This window comes from Ustilaginoidea virens, chromosome 5 (genome assembly GCF_000687475.1).
Source record: "Ustilaginoidea virens chromosome 5, complete sequence".
NCBI classification, from domain to species: Eukaryota; Fungi; Ascomycota; class Sordariomycetes; order Hypocreales; family Clavicipitaceae; genus Ustilaginoidea; species Ustilaginoidea virens.
This window is the reverse complement of record NC_057320.1, coordinates 3069532-3086850: the sequence shown is the minus strand read 5'-3', so window position 1 is coordinate 3086850 and position 17319 is coordinate 3069532. Positions and strand designations below refer to the sequence as shown.

The window sequence follows — 17319 nt, the reverse complement described above, 5'->3', positions numbered from 1 at the left end:
TGTACTCCCCCCGCCCCCCCCCCCCGGTCTTTCCCGGAACGAAAATGCAAAACGCCCCCGGCTTGCTCCTCTGATGTGCGAAACCGATCGTCTACAGCTTGCTTGGAGCGGCGCCAGAGTCTTCCGACACAACTGCCACGACGACGCAAATGTCGTCGACTTTGCCGCCGCGCCACGGGTCGTGCGGGTAGTATTTCCGGACCTCCTTGGCAAAGGGCCCGTCGAGTTTGGCGTTGACGCTGGCGGCTTTGGCGGCGCCGGCTATCTCCGTGGCCAGCAGGCTCTGCAGCGTGGATCTGGCTTTCCTCGAGGCGGCTCGGACGCTGCTGGGCCCCCGGGCGGCGTCCGCATCTGCCGCGGCGAAGAAGCCAGTCAGCGCGTCGAGCGAGTGGGCGACGCGCACGCCCCCCGACGTCGTCCGCTGCCAGGCGCCGGTGGAAAGCATGACGGCGGTGGCGACGCCCAGGATGTCGTGGTTGAAGAGGTTGTCGAGGACGCCGTCGGTGGCGAAGAGCAGGACGTCGCCGTGGCGCAGGCGGTGCTGCGAGACGTCGGCGTCGCGCGGCAGGTCGCACAGCTGGGCGCCGCCAAAGGCGGCCATGCGGGCGGCCAGGCCGGGCGGCACCAGGGACAGCTGGAAGGGCGTGTTGAACGCGTGCGTCTGGGGCAGCGAGTAGGCGTTGACGGCGCCCAGGCGCAGCTGCAGGAAGCCCGAGTCGCCGAGGTTGGCGACGTCGAGCGAGCCGTCGGGCGCGGCGACGCCCACGCACGCCGTGCTGCCGCCGGCGCGCAGGGAGCGGTCGCCGCACACGGCCTCGTAGCCGCTCTGCATGAGCCGGCGCGCCGTGAGGGGCGGGTGGCGCGCCGGGTCGTGCGCGTACGCCCACGCGGCCATGTGGTCGCAGATGCCGTGGGCGAAGTCGGCCGGGTCGACGCCCGAGTCGACCCAGCCGCCTACGCCGTCGGCGACGCCCAGGGCCACGGAGCCGGAGTCGCTGACGCGGCTGACGAAGAAGGCGTCGTGGCCCGAGTCCGGGCGCGACGACGGCCGACGCGCGCGCGGCGGCTGGATCCGGTTGTACGGGTTGAAGTGGAAGACGTGGGACGAGGCATCGTAAGGGCCGTCTTTGCCGGTAAAGGAGGCGGCGATGTGGTAGCTGAATTTGGGGCGGGGGGGGGACGAAGCCCTGCTCGACTGGGAGGAGGAGGAGGAGGAAGACGACGACGACGACGAAGACGACGCGCGAGATGAATGGATGGCCCTGGCCCTCGATTGCGGCGGCGGCGGCGGCGACGGTTCAAACAGATGAAGCTTGGGAAGCCGCGCAAAGCGGCATCCACGGTAGTTCGACGGGCAGGCTGAGGCTGGCTCGGCCAAGGTGGTCAGCAAGTGCCCAACGCCATCGGAGGGGGGAACAAAAAGCCAAGCGGTTCAAGTTGAAGCCTAAAGCAGGGCGCAATACCTCTGGCTGACGATGCCCACAGCAAAGTTGGGGTTGAAGCAACGGCCCTGGCGCGCGACACAGCCATCAATCTGGGCTGGGTGTCGGGGCAGACGGACAGGACGGCTGGGGACAAGGCTGTGGCTGCCTGGCGCAGACTCGAGGCATGAACCCGTCGTGGGGGAAAAAAAAAGGAAAGGAAAGGAAAGGGTGTTGGAGATGGGATGCAGATGCGGACGCGGATGCGGATGCGGATGCGGATTGCTGATCCCTTCCTTGTTCGGCGCCGGCACATCCCTGCCCCTCTGCTTCCCGCGCGGCCAGTTGGTGGACGCTGTGCTCTACCCGGCCGCACCACGCCATGCAATGTGCTTACTCTCGACATCTTGTCGCGTACATTCTCCCAGCTTCTCTTTACTCCATAGCAACTCTTTCAATGCATAGTGCATACATACCCTACGAGTACATGATCCCGAGTGCAGCCAGCTCCCGTCTCTTCTCGAATCCCTTCCCCAACCATCACCAGAGACAACCAAAATAAACCCCCATCCGACTCTGGCTAGTCTCGGGTCGTCTGCGCATCGCTTTGATGCCGCCGCCAAATATATTCCCAGACACCCAAAACACACGTGTATACACGTACATATTTCAACAAATAAAAGCCGACGTCAGCTCGCAACTTGAACAAAAGAAAAGTATAACCCAGACTCCGAAGCCGCCTCTCCCTCCCTAGTCATGTGCCCACAGCCTCCACATCTTGAGCTTGACCATGTCACCCTCCTCCTCCTCCTCCTCCTCCTCATTAGCTCAACGACATCTGTTTCTTAATCTCAGCAATGGCTTTGCCGGGATTCAATCCCTTGGGACAAGCGCGAGTGCAGTTGAGAATGGTGTGGCAACGGTACAGGCTCATGCTGTTCTCCAGATTGGCGCGGCGTTCGGCCTTGCGTTCATCGCGCGAATCGGCCAGCCATCGGTAGGACTGAAGTAGGATTGCAGGTCCGAGATACTCCTCCGAATTCCACCAATATGAAGGGCAAGACGTTGAGCAGCAAGCACAGAGAATGCATTCGTACAGTCCATCCAGCTTCTTGCGGTCCTCTTTGCTCTGACGGTATTCCTTGCCCTACACATGGATCGTTGGTCAGCTGGTCATTTTCTTGGCCGTAAAAAGCCAGAGAAGAGGCGGGAGTGACGTACGTCAGGGGCGGGAGTGTCCCGCTGCAAGTAAGGCTTGATAGACTTGTACTGCTTGTAAAAGTGTGTCAAGTCCGGCACGAGGTCCTTGACAACGTACGTGTGAGGCAGAGGATACAGTTTGACGTCGCTGGAGTTTTCGGAGGGAATGCGGCCTGAGAGTAACATAATTAGCTTTGTTCTAGAAAGCCGGGCAAGCCGAATACTGCTCTCTAGGGGGAAGGAGAGGAAGAAGAAGAGGAGGCGGAAGGAAAAAAAAAAAAAAAAAAAAAAAAAAAAAAGAGGCCAAAGCAGATGCCAGTTGCCGTCTTTTCTGCTCTCCGAGCAAAGAGCAAAAACACATACAAAGGCACGCCAACGTGTTCTGGCCGTTAATATTCATGGCGCAGCTCCCACAGATACCCTCTCGGCAACTTCTTCGAAACGTCAGGGTAGGATCGAGCTCATTCTTGATGCGGACAAGGGCGTCCAGAATCATGGGACCCGTCTTGTTGAGGTCAATGGTGTAGGACTGCATGCGAGGCTTTTCGCTCGGGGTATCGGGATTCCATCGGTAGATCTGGAACGTCTTCATGTTGGGCTTGGCCACCTCGCTGACCGAGGCCATGGAGCGCGAAAAGACAGCGCCGGGGCGCATGCCGAGGATGCGGGAGGCAGAGGAGCGCAGAGCAGCCATTGTCGCCCAGTTTCCAAATGTTGCCGCTGGAGAGAGCGCGTGGGATCCCGGGGGGGGGGCAGTCCTTTGCAGATTGCGGTCGTGACTCGTGAGGGTCGGTCAGCAGCTGAGTAGAGTAGCTTTTGGAGATGGCAACAGCCGACAGAGAGAAAGCAAGGGCAGAGAGAGGTTCAGGTCGAGGGGCAAAGGATTTGTCACGCTGGAAAGCTAAATACCTGGGCCAACTCCGAGCCACTTAGCCGATTTGATAATAGCCAGCCGCTGATTGGCTGGTCGGTGACTTTGCCACCTGCTCCCCCAACGCCCATAACCGAGGATGGCTACGGAGTACTATGTATGTATTCCGTACGGAAGAAGTTGCTCCACTTCCGCGTCTTGGAGCACGTGCAGGCGAAGACCAGCTTCAAATTGTAGTTTTCAGGGCACAGAAACTACAACTGCTACAGGTAGCTTAGTCTGACTACCTTAGGGCACATTGTCCCCATCAGACTCATTGATATAGGTAGGGGTGAGAAAAGTTGTTGGCTCCGACGTGGATAAGAACGAGGAAACACTTCTTGTACAATCAAAGGACGCGAGAGCCGAGCTTGTCACGTGAGAGAGAGAAAGGACAAGAAACAACGAGGACAAGTCCGAGAATGAGGCACACACACAGGGTTCATCCTGCACAAAACTTGTTGCCAAACTAAAAGCCTAGTAGTATGCGTTCCCACTACCACTTCGGCTGCTTCCAACATCCATAGACAAGCCAGGAAAAGCCCCGGGGGGTGCGGCTGATTCACCTTCTCTCTCATCATCCGAACTTAGGTCATCTAGAACACCGTCCTCCATATCGGGCGGTGATCGCATGGCTTCCAGAGTGTCTCTGCTCAGAGTGGGCGGCTGGTACGGCTTGACGGCATGGATCTCCCTACCCGAGGGCATCTTCGGGAGCAGAGCCCCAACAGGTGGGATTTCTTGTGTGTTCATCTTGAGAGATCTGGTTAGTTCAGTTTCCTCGCGGAAATGAGGCAGGGCTTACCGAGGGGCATTGCTTACAGTGTCATTGAGCTTGGTCCATTTCCCGTCAAGAAATTCAATGATCCTAGTCTCTTCATACCGGCCTGCGTCGGAGCCCCAATCCGTCTCCTTTTCGACTCGCCGATCCTCTCTCTTTCCGCCAATGTCCATTTTGAGTCGGCTCAGACTAAAGACCTTGTTCGATTCTTTGACTTGTACGCCCAGTTCCTGCAGCCCGGCTCGCAACCAGCCGATGCCTTGCGCAGTGTGACCCCCCAGGTCGGCATCGATGCCAAAGAATCTGCACGCTTTGGCCCGGCTGGTGCGCCGAACATCGTCCAGGTACTTGAGCAGAACCGGGCTGACTCTGCTACCCCCCGAACCAGCCGCCCGTAGGAGGGAAGATGCCCTGGCAGCGTGCTCCGAGGCGGCGAGACAAAGGCGAGCGAAGAGATGGGCGCGAACTTTGGGGAGGTCGGGAGCCTTGAACATCCACTCTTTATCCGTGTTACTTCTACCCTGGGCAACCACTGCTGGATAAGGATCGTCCTTTAGAACGGCGAGGAGCGTGGCTTCTGCCAGGGCTAGAGAAGAGAGAGCCCTGACTGTGGACGGGGCGACGTCTATGCACGGCGCCGAGCTGAATATTTGCTCACTCCGAAACGACAGATAGTCATATATGGATGCTGCGTCGAGCAGGTATTTCGTGGCCGTCGTGATGGCCACAGCTCTCTCCCCCAGACTCAAGAAACTTGTGTTGATGGCATACAACGGCTGCAGCGCCGACCTGGCCGTCAGAGTATATGCATAAGCCAGGGTGCATAGCACAAAGGATATTTCATACTCCAACGAGGTGATTTTCACGCGAGGCCGCTCCTTGCCGGGAACAATGGGTGCGGACAGGGTCGGCCTCCAGGTAATAGCGGGAGCCGCTCTCAATATGACACCCATCACCTCGCCTCCTTCCAAGCTCTGGCAGCTGACCCCGGCGTCCACGGCCAATAGGTAAGGAAGGTAGCTGTCGATGCTCGAGATGACGGTGGCCAGGCTTGCTCCCCGCGAGTTTGGTGGCAGCCGCTTGTGCTTCTTTAACGCGTCTCTAACCACGCCCCGTTGTGCACTGGCGGTTAGTGGCAGAGACGGATGCGAGTCGCAGCTGAGGGACGATGAGAAGGCAAAGGACGAGGTGGTGGGAAGGACGAAAGGAAAAGGCATGGTGAGATGGGGGCTCTATGGAGGACGGCGTCCCCTTGCAAAGGAAGCCGATGAGATGATGTCGTGCATTAGGGCGAAAAAAAAAACAAGGTGGGAGGGAGCCTTTTGAGTTTGGGTGATGTGGTAAAAGCCTTGGCTTGTTGGCGGAGGTTTTGCTGGACTTGACAAGTTAGATGCAACCAAGTATGTACGTCTGTACTCCGTACTCCAGAGTCAGTATGTACGGAGTACTCCGTACTCCCTCCCAGTGCCAGTGCCCTGACAGATTTGCCCAGCCACCACCAGACAGACAGCTGGTCAGACAGCTGGTCAGACAGCTGGCGGCTGGTCAACTCAATGCGTTCACAGGGGTCAAGATGCCATTGATGGCAGCCATTGATTGATGCCACAGGGGGCCCACCTCCACCAGACCAGCGCATTCAGCACCAATGACCCCTGGCAGAACCGCAGCCAGGCACCAGCTATTGAGACCAAGTGCCAGACGCGTCAATTTGACGATCCCCCAGCGAGGCCGGGATTTTGAGGTCAACCTGCTTCCCCCAAATACAAAACAAACGAAAAGGGAAAAGCAAACTCAGAAGCCCACACTTCTCGAAAGCCCCCATCAGACACCCTGCTACTCATGGGCATCACCGAGTCGGCACCGAATCGACCTCGTCCGTGTTGTCCCCGTTGTCACCATGGCTGCGGCCAGCCCGTCACCTCACAAACCTAGGCGGAAAGCCATGCCTGGCAATGGCAATGGCAATGGCAATGGCAATGGCAATGGCAATGGCAATGGCAACGGCAATGGCAGCGACACTTTGGTACGCAGACGATCCGAAGCTCTGGTGAGAGCTCCCTCTTTCCCCCTGGCGTCGATTCTTTGGCCAGCTCGCACGTCCTCGACACAATGGGAGATGCTGCCTGCCATCCTCATGGTGGCCGGCTTATTCAGGTGGGCTGCTGGACTTTGGGGATATTCAGGTACGATTTGAGCAGTCGACATCCATCGACATCCATCGCCAGGCCAGCTGGCCTTTGTCCCTGTTTCCTTGACTTGACCGAGATGTAACCAAACCAAACATGTTACTGCAGGTTTCCAGCGACCTCCCATGTTTGGTGACTACGAAGCGCAGCGGCACTGGATGGAAGTTACCACTCAGCTTCCTATTTCACAATGGTATTTCCACGATTTGCAGTGGTGGGGTTTGGACTACCCGCCTCTGACGGCATACCACAGCTGGATCATGGGCAAGTTGGGCGGCTTGATTGAACCCGCTTGGTTTGCTTTGTACACGTCTCGGGGCTCCGACGACGAGACGTTAAAAGTCTTCATGAGGGCCACCGTCATCATTTCCGAGTACTTGATCTACGTCCCGGCCGCTGTCGTCTTCACTCGGAGATACAGCAGGCTGAACGGCGTCACAGCCTGGACCAGCTCAGTTGCCCTCGCTGCAATCCTCATGCAACCTGCCACAATCCTCGTCGACCACGTACATTTCCAGTACAACACGGTCATGCTCGGACTCGTGCTCGCCAGCATCAACAGCATGTTGGCCGAGCGCTACAAGTGGGCTGCCGTCTTCTTTGTTGCCGCCCTTGGGTTCAAGCAGATGGCCTTGTACTATGCGTTTAGTGTCTTTGCCTACCTCTTGGGCAAGTGTGTCTGGCCTCGCCCAAACGTGATTCGACTGGTCAGTATCGGCTCGATCACCATTGCCTCGTTTGCAGCGCTGCTTCTGCCCCTGATTGTGGGTAGCTTGTACCAGAAACACCGCGGAATGGACTCTCGATCTGAGCCCGACGGATCATTGCCGACCCTCCCGCTGTTTCACTTTCTCGCCGATTATCTTGACACGCGCTCTGCCGTTTACGCCGTCGTGGAGCAAGTCGTCCAGATGATTCATCGCATATTTCCGTTTTCGAGAGGCTTATTCGAAGACAAGGTTGCCAACTTTTGGTGCGCACTCAATGTCGTCGTCAAGCTTCGCCGATTCCCGCCTCAGGTTTTGCAACGAGCCGCCCTGGGTGCGACGCTTCTGTCCATTATTCCCCCGAACGTCGTTCTTTTCCTAAGGCCTGAGAAGAAGTTGATTCCCCTGGCTTTTGCTGCCACGGCTTGGGGGTTCTTTTTATTCAGTTACCAGGTCCATGAGAAGAGCGTCCTTCTTCCGCTGCTGCCCATGACTTTGCTGCTTGCCGGAAAGCAAGGGTTGAATGGGGACACGCGATCCTGGGTCGGATTTGCCAATCTGCTGGGTGCTTGGACCATGTTCCCCCTCTTCAGCCGGGTCCATCTTGCTGTGCCATACACGGTTCTGACGTTGTTGTGGGCTTATCTTGTTGGCCTGCCCCCGACCTGCTGGACCGCTCCCTTCATGGAGGCCGGGCCTGCCCTGAAGCAATGGACAACTGCCCTTATACACAACGTCTTCTACGTCCTCATGGGCTTGTGGCATGTTGTCAGCGCGTACGTTGCACCGCCTCTGGATAAACCGGACTTGTGGGTGGTGGCCAACGTGGGTGTTGGTTGCGCTGGTTTCACGCTCTGCTATTTATGGTGTCTGTGCAAGTTGGTGGTGGACAGCGGCTTGGTGACGCCTGAAAAACTGCCGAAGGCCAAGACGCAATAAGCGGTCCCGAGGAAGAAGACGCCGGTGCCGCCCCAGTAGATGTGGGTGGTGTTGAGCGCGATACCATGAAGAATGAGTGTTCTCCAAGATCTTTGCAGGACGGCTCGCCCCCGATGATGGCTGCAACTTGTCCCTGCCTTCAATTTGGTACTCAGCAAAAAGACGTTTTAAGCTGAGGATCCTTACCTCGAATGAGACCCTTGAAAGGCATCCCTGTGTGATTTTTAAGCAAGTTGAACGTAAGAGAACTTTCCGACGCACCGGAGACGGGTGTCGTTCTACCGCCACCAGCAGCTGTCCAAGTCAAATGGATATTGTGAAAGCACAAGGGCAGACATCTCTAGCTGCTGTCTTGACCTCGTATGCTTTCCTGGGAGGATCAAATCCTCGTTGGCTGGAGCTTGCTGCGGAGTACGTCTGAGCAGGCCTGGCATCCAACAAAAACAGGAAAGCATTCAAACCACTCCCCTGTCAGTTACCGAGTCGATTGTCCAGTTAGACTCCCGCGGGGAAGTTAATACGTCAGATTACTCTTTCACCCTGATGTGCCAAATGCCATGGCACGCGACACGGGGCGAACTGCTCGGGTTCCTGAAAACGTCTTCGCTCAACACCCAAGGAGAAGGCCGGCATCATACACAGCGGCGCCTCGATTCGTCCTTGTGACTTGCCTGGTCTTCCAACCTCTGTCTGACTCCCATCTCGATCCTTCGCAGTATAGAATATAACCGGTTTCAACACCTCCTACTTGGAATCCTGATGTGCATAAATTGATTGCATTGCATTGCTTGATGATTTATGCAAGGCGGCTCGGCTCAGTATGCAGAAGGACGGATGTCTTGTGGGAGAGAGAACAGCGGTTCTCTCCTTTGTTTCCGGCAAAGTCCCCCTGATTGCGTATCAGGTCCGCACCCAACAGACATACACGTCGTATCATTCGTATCACACACCTGGCCCCCAAAGGCAAAGATGAAGGCATGGACCACCCAAAGAACCCTCCGATACCGCTGGCGTTTCTGAGAATCAGGTGCGATTGGAAACCGAACGGGAGGGGTACGCATCCGTCTTCTCTTTATCGTCCTGTTCTTACTTGCCTCTTTTCTTGACTGGTCGCACGAATGAACCGCTGGAGGAATCATCCACCCCCCCCTTCGAGCTTCCATGGCCTTGCTTCAAAAACGGCTTGGCAAGAGTTCCCACCTTTGTTGTTTTCACCCCCCCCGGCGATCGGGAACGGTTGAGGCAGTACGGATGTCCTTGGTTGTGGGGGGTTTTTGTGAAATACTGACCGACCAACAGATAAGCGCTGTTGGGTGTGAAACCCAGGTCCAGAATTGACGAGGACAAGGGGAGCGCGAAGCTCGCATGTGACGGGAGGGAGGCTACCTCAGGATCCTGATAATCCCCCCTTGTCGTCAAAGGAAAAGGAAACGTCAAGTTTCATGGTCTGGGGGAAAATGTCCCCTTCCGGCATCCCAGACGCGGCTTGAATCGAGCGGCTAGCTTTGCGTGATCCCTGTTGGTTGACGCGCCGAAACAGAAGCGCACTCGCCAGATATTGGGCAATCTCAAGATGCTAGGACCAGGAAAGGCCACCCCATCCCACGGGTTTATGAAGGGTGAGGGTGCCCTTGTCCATCGGCAGCTATTTTGACTTGCAACATTACGGCCGCTCGAGCGAGACAAAAGATTTTGTTGTGAATCCTGGCATGTCACAGCGCGGTGGCATTTGAGGAAGAAAGATGCTGTTGCTCTTGTACAAGATGTTTCTGGTGGCAATTTCCACGCCGGCATTCAACAACGGCCCTCTAGAGCAAGACTTTGACATGCTGGCCCGGCTGTTAAGCCCAATGCTGGCACCGCTCGCCAAAGCTCCACAGGCCTGCCATCACTCATTCATGCCGGATGGTCCAGCTGCGGATAACACGAACCTGCCTCTGAGTGGAAGAGCGTCTCCCACGACGGTTTCGCCTTTACCTGAAGGCGACAAGCCGTCCAGCGCGAGGGTTGCATCAACAACCCCACGGGATTTCCTTGCGTCGAGAACACGTAGCGTAGGAATTAGAATAAGTTTATCTGTATAGCTTACTCCACTGCTCTTTCGGTTCAAGTGCAACAGGCACGGTTGCGAACACACGGCTAACTCTTGAACAGGGTCGCGATGCACTCACCAACACCGAGACCACGTCTTCGCCGCCCCAAGCTCCTCTCTTTGACGGAAGAGAAAGCCAGCAGGACGACAGGCCAGCAGCGGCCAAGCAGGACACCAGCGTGTTGATTGCCGGCATCGTGGCTGCCTCGGCTTCATGTACACTCCTCCTCGGCGCCTTGATCCGGTGGTTGCAGTCGAGGAAGACTGGATACTGTCTCCGCCACAACCGGCTGGAAATGGGAACAAGAGCAGACGTGCTGGGCCCGACGGCATGCCATCAAGTCGCATGGCCGCAGCAGCAGAGGTTCCCGAACCACCAGAGCCAAGGGGTCCTGCCGCCCTTGGACATGGCGACGCCGGCAACGTACCAGAGCACCATGGTCTCGCCGGTCGAACAACGAAACGAGCCGCCATCTCAGCCGAGGTACGTCTGCGCAAAGGGGGATTCCGTCACGCCAGCGCGGCTAACACTGCTCGTTTCCCCAGCCAGCTTTCGCCGATAGGCACAATAGATCTTCAGCTGCAGCCGCCAGCTGCCACGTATCAGATGAAGCCTCCCGTCGAACTACCAGCCGCGCTGGAGGAGACGTGCCGCATGCCGCTGCCACCCTACGAATCTTGGACAGAAGGTGCGACTTTGCCTCGGAGATTCTCATGGGATAGTGACGCGGAAGCCTCGTACCGGCCGTCGTCGCCGGTCAAGCGGCAGCGGACTTGGGGCAGTCATTGTTCAGGAAAGACGGCGGCGCGGCACAGCAAAACTTGAGCGTCGGTGGGAGATTGCTGCGGAGGCTAATTCCATCATCTAACAGCCGAAACAAGGAAAAAATGAACGAACAAACAAACAAACAAACAAATGAATAAATAAAAAAAAAATTTAAAAAAAAAAGGAGAAGCCGCGTGGGTATGCCAGGATTTTGCTGCGCATTTGCAACTGATTCAACAGCTTAATTTAATGTATGCAGGATGCCTCCGGGCGAGGGGCGCACGACATGTCAGTTGCGGGCTTGTCCGAAAGTCTTTACACGACACCCGAGTTTGGACGTGTGCAGGCAGTATACTTTTTTTTTTGTTTGCTTCAATTCATGGAACAGGAACAGGGTTTCTTCTTTTTCCGAACCCCCATGTAGTTGACCGACATCTTGCCTGTAGCATGAGCAGTCGATCCTCCCTGGGCTGAATCAAGACATTGGAAAAAATCGCCGCCAAACCCGACCGTAGCTTTTTCCGAACTTTGTCAGTCGTCCAGACAAACCGCTTAGTCGAAGAGACCGAAGCCCATATCCTCATCAGACTCCTCCTTCTCCTCCTCCTTCTCCTCAGCAGGGGCATCGCCGCCAGCAGCCGCGCCACCGGCGGCAGCACCACCGGCAGCAGCAGCACCTCCAGCGCCTCCAGAGGGCACGGAAGCCAGCTTCTCGGAACCGGCAGCAATGAGCTAAAAAAAAGAAAGAAAAAAGTTTGTGTTAGCGTTGTGTGGCCTTGTAGTTTCACACGTTGCCGTGCTGCTTTCGGTGCGCGTTGCCGCCCTGCGACTTCGTACCTCGGAGATATCCTTGCCCTCGAGCTCGGAGAGGAGCTTGCTCAGGCGCTCATCGTCAGCCTCGATGCCGACGGCAGAGAGGACGTTTTTGATGTCCTTGGCGGAGGGCGAGGTGTTGCCGCCGAGTCCGAGGAGGAGGTAAGCTGCGAGGTGCTTCATTTTGGTGCGGTTGGTGCTGTGATTTTTCGGTGCTAGGTTTAGCTAGGGTTCAATGTGAGGTTGTGGTGATGGCCGATGCGCGGGGGATTCACGCCCCGTGTCTCTGGCGAAGAAACTTTTTGCAGAGAAACAACAAAAAAAAAAAGGGCGGGAGGGGAGAGAAGTACTCACAGATGAAAACGATGTAGAGAAACACGAGAAATCAATCAATTTAACCGCAAGTTGGGCGGAGACTGAAGCCTTCGAGTTCTGGTGAAGTGCGCTTGGGATGGAGGGAGAAAGTTTGCACACGTCAATTTTTTGCAAAAGCTGTGGATGTGGGCTGGCGGGGAAAAAAAAAAAAAAAAAAAAAAAAAAAAACGTGATTAGCGAGCAAAGCAAGTCAAGTGTTAGGGCGAGGCTACACAGGCTACAATGTACATACACCCAGGGCGGGTTGCTGTGGGGACGGGGCCAGTGGTACGGCGGTACGTGTCTGGCAAACCAAGGGAGTGTTAGGGCAGCCCGGGCAACGTGGCGGTGCAAAAGGGGACCCGGGAGCATCACGTGTCCTTTTTTGCGCTCTTGGGGGGGAATCGTGGCGCTCCGCTTCAAGCTGGAAAATGATAAGGCTGGCTTTGGCTGGCTTTGGCTGGCTTTGGCTTGCTGGCCTGGTTTCCCTTGCTCCTCTCTTTTTTCTTTCTGCTGCGCAACTTGCTTTTCGTTGGCCTCGTCGATTCACAGGCGTCTGTGGTGACCTTTCAGCTCCCCGTGTACAAGCAAGACGCAGCGCGGGAATTTTCTCTCGACACAACGTCCCTCGGCACCCTTTGAACGCTCCCCTCGCCGGCGTCGCCAAGCAAGCAAAGCTTCCACAACGATTTTCTGAAGCCGAGGCGACGCGAACCGATCCCTCGCCACCTAGCACCCCCATGCGTGCTTGGTTCTCCTTGACGCCAACAACGCCCGTATATCTTTTTCTGCGGCAAGCTTGAGCAAAGGAAAGAAGCACAAGGAGCGTCCGAGGTGCAGCGCAGCCGAAGCAAAAATAGCTCTGCTCCAAACATCCACCGCTCGCTCGCTCGCTCGCTCGGCTGGAAGCTCAGCTGGAAGCTCATCGGGCTCCCGTGTTTTCCCTTGCCCGCCGTTGACTTCGACGAGCCAGCCACGATGCCCGTACGTACCCCGGCTTTCACCACCCGCCGCCCCCGCCCTTTGGGCTAGGAGCAGCAGACGGAACGACCGTGGCTAACCTTGATCGGTTTTCTTTTCTTTTCTCTTCCTTTCTTTCTCCTCCCACAGATTGGAGACTTGCTCGCTCAGATCAGTGGTGAAAAGTCCAATCCGGGCCCCGACCCGAGCCCTCGCGGAACAAACCCCCTGCCCGCCAAGCGCAAGCCCGATGACGACCTTCGCAGTCGACTTGGGCTCAAGGCGCCGCGGACGAACCAGGGGCTCAGGCCCGGCGGCCTGGAAAATCAAGCTGCGCCTCACGTACCATATACCGGCAACGCAAGGCCGAGCAGCAACGTGGTGGCTGGGCGAGCCTCGGCTTCGGCGCCCAGGTCTGGGAGACTAGGGCAGCAACGGGAACCTAGTCATCGCCCGGGGGCTCCGGCTGCGCCCTCCGCAGCACCGACAGGCCCGCCCAAGAAGGGCTCCTTCGCCGAGATCCTGGCCCGCGGCCAGAGGGCCCAGGCTGTCATGGGCCAGGTGGGCAAGATCCAGCACAAAAAGGTTGAAAAGGGGGCCGCGAAGAAAACCCAGGGCGATGCCGTCGCCCCTACAGCATCTTCCAGCAAGGCTCGGGCGGTTAGTGGCTATGCGGGCACCGCGAAACCCCCCGCCCAGCGTGACGGGCCAAACGGGTCACACGGCCACAAGCCTCTGACCAAGGACTCCCCCCGCAAACCCAGCAATGTGAGAACCGTCGCCGTAGGTCGTCGCAAGGCCAAGGAAGCGGAGGAGAGCGAAGCGGCGAAAAAGGTCAAGAAAGCAGCGCAAGCAACCACGGGCTACACAGGAACCGCGAGACCGAAGCCAGGCAATCCAGCCCGGAAGAAGGACGCTCCACGCGGCGGCGCACTGCTCAACGCTCCTCGGCCCAAGGTTTCCAAACGGTCTCGCTATGAGGACGACTACGACGAAGACTTGGACGAGTTTATCGAATACGACGAAGATGACGACGACGACGACGACGAGCGAATCCGGCGGGGGCCTCGTTACGACTACGCGTCAGACGGCTCCTCCGACATGGAAGCTGGCATGGGCGAACTAGACGATGAGGAGCGTCGGGCCGAGTTTATCGGCCGTCGAGAAGATGAGGCGGAGGAACGTCTAGAGAGGAGCCTCAAGACGGCCAAGGAAGAACGGAAACGCAAAGCCCTGGCGGATTTGCGAGCCAGACGGCGGTAATGCTCTGACTTTGACTTTTCTTCTTCTTCTTCTTCCTTTTTTTGTGACATGTTTTTGTATCCCACAGAGAACCATGCACTGAGTAGGGGTAAGCGCGGCGAAATTGGGTGAGCATAGGGCCTTTCCAGGACACTGTTACGCAACATGTTGGCCAAAACACCTGATGCGGTAGTCTTTAGCGACGGAGTTTGTCTTTTTTTTCTCTCCTCTTGCATTTCCTCTGGGTCATTTGCCCATCTCCCAAGCGGCGCGTCAACATCAACATTATTAGGCAAAGGGTCAGGGACGGAGAATGGAGAATGGAGAATGGAGAACGGAGAATGGAAAACGAGCATTGATTTGTTATTAGTACCAAAGTGAATCTTGATTCACACGCCCACCCATGGTGCGAAGCGCAACACGACACACGCTGGGACTGTGCCATCGCCAGAGACAGCTGTCAGATGTTGTGCGGAGTGGCCGAGGAAGCCAACGAAGCTGAGGGCTGCTGATTCTTGAGTAGACGGCTTGAAGCGAAGGTGAATGAAACAAGACGACTCAGAGAACAAAAACACAACAGAAAAAAAAAAAAAAGCAAACAAACAATGGAGGTAAAATTCAGAGAATAAATACAGCAGATAACTTGGAGCAACCATCCATGGACGACCGACAAGATGGCACAACATGTATTCCTCGATTCCAAACCATGTCTTCGTTCTTTCTTGTCTTGTACACACATTCGCATCAAGGCAAATCATCCATCTTGGACTTGTCGCCATTAGCCCTGCTGTATGGCTGCAAAAGCCAACCCTCGTGAGGCTTCGCCCCATCTTGACCGGCACTTTCGGCAGATGCATCGGTCGACTGCGGTGGAGGCTTCCGACTGGCCCTGCTCATCTTTCGTTTCGAGGGGGGCGCGGGCAAAGAGGGAGGCGCGGCCGGGAGCAGACTTGGTTTGCAAGTCGAGAGCGAGAGCGAGAGCGAGAGCGCTGGCTCCGCACCTGTCTCGGCGCTCGTCTTTTCTGCTTGCTCCTCCTCTTCGTCTCCCTTGTCCTTTTTGCCCCGTCCTTCTTCCGCTTCGCCGCCTGTGCAAGCCATCATGAGACCCTTTTGGCGAAGATACTGGATGGACTGCAGCACCGCCAGGTCCTCTTGCTCCTTGTCATTGAGAATGAGACGTTGCTGGATGGTCAAGCGGCCGTTGTTGGCCTCGCGTTCCTTGATCGCTGCTTCCCTAACCTCAGGATCGTGGACGAAGCGGCACTTGCCCTTCTTCCCGCAGGTTCCGCCAGTGGAGTAGTACTTGCAATGCCTTGAAACATCGGCCTTTTTGGCCGAGGCCGTGGCCGGGGCCGGGGGCGGTGCTGCATTCTGCACGCGAGAAGACATGACTTCCGGCTTCTCATCACCAGACGAGTTCTCGGCTGGGTCTCTCATTTCGTCTCCCTCATCCCCCTGCTCTCGCTTTCGCTTGATGGAGGATTCAACCTTGGCAAGTTGCTTTCTCAGCTTATCAGCTTGCTTTTCCAGTTCGGCCGTCTTGTTTTGGCTTTTTTGGGCAACCTGCACGGCCTTCTTGGCCTCCACCCGAGCTTTGGTGGGATAGTTTTTTCGTCGCTCTGCCAAGAAAGCAGCGACGTCACTGATCCTGCCGCGCTCGTTTGTCAGCATCAAATCCCCAAGAAGTATCTGCGTGCCCAGAGAATCCTCCTACTCACTGCAGGGTTTCCGTCCCAATCAAGTCGGTCAGAGCCTTCTCCTCGCCTTCGTCATCTTCGGATTCAGAGTCCAGGCCTGGGGTCAGACCCAGAGTGTTCACCTTGCGCTTCTTTTTCTTGCCAACCGGTGGTGCCTCCGCTTTTGTCTTGTCATCATTATGGTTGGTCTTGTTGTGGCGATTCTTGCCATGGTGATGGTTGCTGGCATGATGCCCACCCCGACCGCGCGCAGTCTCCCTGTGCCCTCCGCCACGTCCACGACGAGAGTGCTGGCCAAGATGATTTTCCTGTCGTGCTGTCGACGGTGGTGGGAGCGGAGGCCCGGCATACGGAAATGACGAAGGGGGATACTGGGGCGCACGGGGATCATGAGGGTATGGCTGGCCATATGGTGCAGCAGCCGCCGATGACTGTTCATGCTCATAGCCATGTCGGCCATGAACGGCAGGATAGGGAGGCTTACCCGCCCCGCGATCCCCATAACCCCCTCCTCCTCGGACACGACTTCCCGAGTAATGCGAGGCCTGCGGAGGGCCTTGGGGAGGCCAATGCGGTGGGGTTGAAGCATAAGGCTGCCCATAAGGGAGTATCGAGCCATATGATGGGGGTTGAGCGTGCTGAGCATGCTGAGCCGTCGATGGGTAGGGCTGAGGGGCGTAGTTTGGATGATAATTTGAATTGGACAACGGGGCAGGGGCATGGGGGTGCGCACCATGTGGCGCGTGGCCACCATGCTCAGGGGGCCATTGGGGTGGATGAGGCGAGTAGCCGCTCACGGAGGGATGCGAACCTCCGTAGGAAGCCTGATGTGTCGGATAGGGCTGGCCGGCGTAATCATAGTGAGCTTGAGGAGGAGAGGCATGAAAATCGCCTCGAGGGCGGGGATACTGGCCACCGCGGCCTCGAGAACCCTGCGCACCTCCACCTCCTCTTGGCAATGCCTGATGGGAATAGGAACCGCTCGTATGCGAATAGCCGGAACTCGACGGTGGCGGAGGCGGCGGGCCATAACCATACCCAGACATGACTGCTGATTGCAGACGCTGCAGCTTGCGGCGATTATGACAGAACACTTGCCTGTGCAGGATTCGACAGCCAGAGTATTGATATGCGCAACGGCAGTATCGACGTCGCGACGCTCTCGTGACGAGGTTCGAAGCAGAGGGAAAGAAACAAGGAGTGTCAAAATCGACTCGACTCGATTCGACTCAACAAAGGCAAAACTGCTAA

General features: G+C 56.8%; 8 protein-coding genes across 8 annotated transcripts; 3 read left to right on the top strand and 5 right to left on the bottom strand.

Moving 5' to 3' along the window:
* Positions 1 to 91: 91 nt before the first annotated feature.
* UV8b_06612 (uncharacterized protein) lies at positions 92 to 1530 on the bottom strand (the record flags this gene model as incomplete). The annotated part of the gene is made up of 2 exons (XM_043144109.1): positions 92 to 1365; positions 1464 to 1530. The coding sequence occupies 2 exons, from the start codon at positions 1528 to 1530 to the stop codon at positions 92 to 94; spliced, it is 1341 nt and encodes a 446-aa protein (XP_043000044.1).
* A 714-nt stretch (positions 1531 to 2244) lies between these two features.
* Positions 2245 to 3315, bottom strand: UV8b_06611 (uncharacterized protein; the record flags this gene model as incomplete). The annotated part of the gene is made up of 3 exons (XM_043144108.1): positions 2245 to 2568; positions 2643 to 2794; positions 2985 to 3315. 3 exons carry the CDS (start codon positions 3313 to 3315, stop codon positions 2245 to 2247), a joined length of 807 nt encoding a protein of 268 aa, XP_043000043.1.
* A 693-nt stretch (positions 3316 to 4008) lies between these two features.
* UV8b_06610 (uncharacterized protein) lies at positions 4009 to 5529 on the bottom strand (the record flags this gene model as incomplete). The annotated part of the gene is made up of 2 exons (XM_043144107.1): positions 4009 to 4284; positions 4354 to 5529. The coding sequence occupies 2 exons, from the start codon at positions 5527 to 5529 to the stop codon at positions 4009 to 4011; spliced, it is 1452 nt and encodes a 483-aa protein (XP_043000042.1).
* A 680-nt stretch (positions 5530 to 6209) lies between these two features.
* UV8b_06609 (uncharacterized protein) lies at positions 6210 to 8144 on the top strand (the record flags this gene model as incomplete). The annotated part of the gene is made up of 2 exons (XM_043144106.1): positions 6210 to 6495; positions 6607 to 8144. 2 exons carry the CDS (start codon positions 6210 to 6212, stop codon positions 8142 to 8144), a joined length of 1824 nt encoding a protein of 607 aa, XP_043000041.1.
* A 1742-nt stretch (positions 8145 to 9886) lies between these two features.
* Positions 9887 to 11062, top strand: UV8b_06608 (uncharacterized protein; the record flags this gene model as incomplete). The annotated part of the gene is made up of 3 exons (XM_043144105.1): positions 9887 to 10222; positions 10299 to 10720; positions 10783 to 11062. 3 exons carry the CDS (start codon positions 9887 to 9889, stop codon positions 11060 to 11062), a joined length of 1038 nt encoding a protein of 345 aa, XP_043000040.1.
* A 492-nt stretch (positions 11063 to 11554) lies between these two features.
* On the bottom strand, positions 11555 to 11998 carry UV8b_06607 (uncharacterized protein; the record flags this gene model as incomplete). The annotated part of the gene is made up of 2 exons (XM_043144104.1): positions 11555 to 11734; positions 11840 to 11998. The coding sequence occupies 2 exons, from the start codon at positions 11996 to 11998 to the stop codon at positions 11555 to 11557; spliced, it is 339 nt and encodes a 112-aa protein (XP_043000039.1).
* A 1149-nt stretch (positions 11999 to 13147) lies between these two features.
* UV8b_06606 (uncharacterized protein) lies at positions 13148 to 14392 on the top strand (the record flags this gene model as incomplete). The annotated part of the gene is made up of 2 exons (XM_043144103.1): positions 13148 to 13153; positions 13280 to 14392. 2 exons carry the CDS (start codon positions 13148 to 13150, stop codon positions 14390 to 14392), a joined length of 1119 nt encoding a protein of 372 aa, XP_043000038.1.
* Positions 14393 to 15115: 723 nt separating this feature from the next.
* Positions 15116 to 17114, bottom strand: UV8b_06605 (uncharacterized protein; the record flags this gene model as incomplete). Its single annotated transcript, XM_043144102.1, has 2 exons — positions 15116 to 16019; positions 16090 to 17114. The coding sequence occupies 2 exons, from the start codon at positions 17112 to 17114 to the stop codon at positions 15116 to 15118; spliced, it is 1929 nt and encodes a 642-aa protein (XP_043000037.1).
* Between the last annotated feature and the right edge of the window lie 205 nt (positions 17115 to 17319).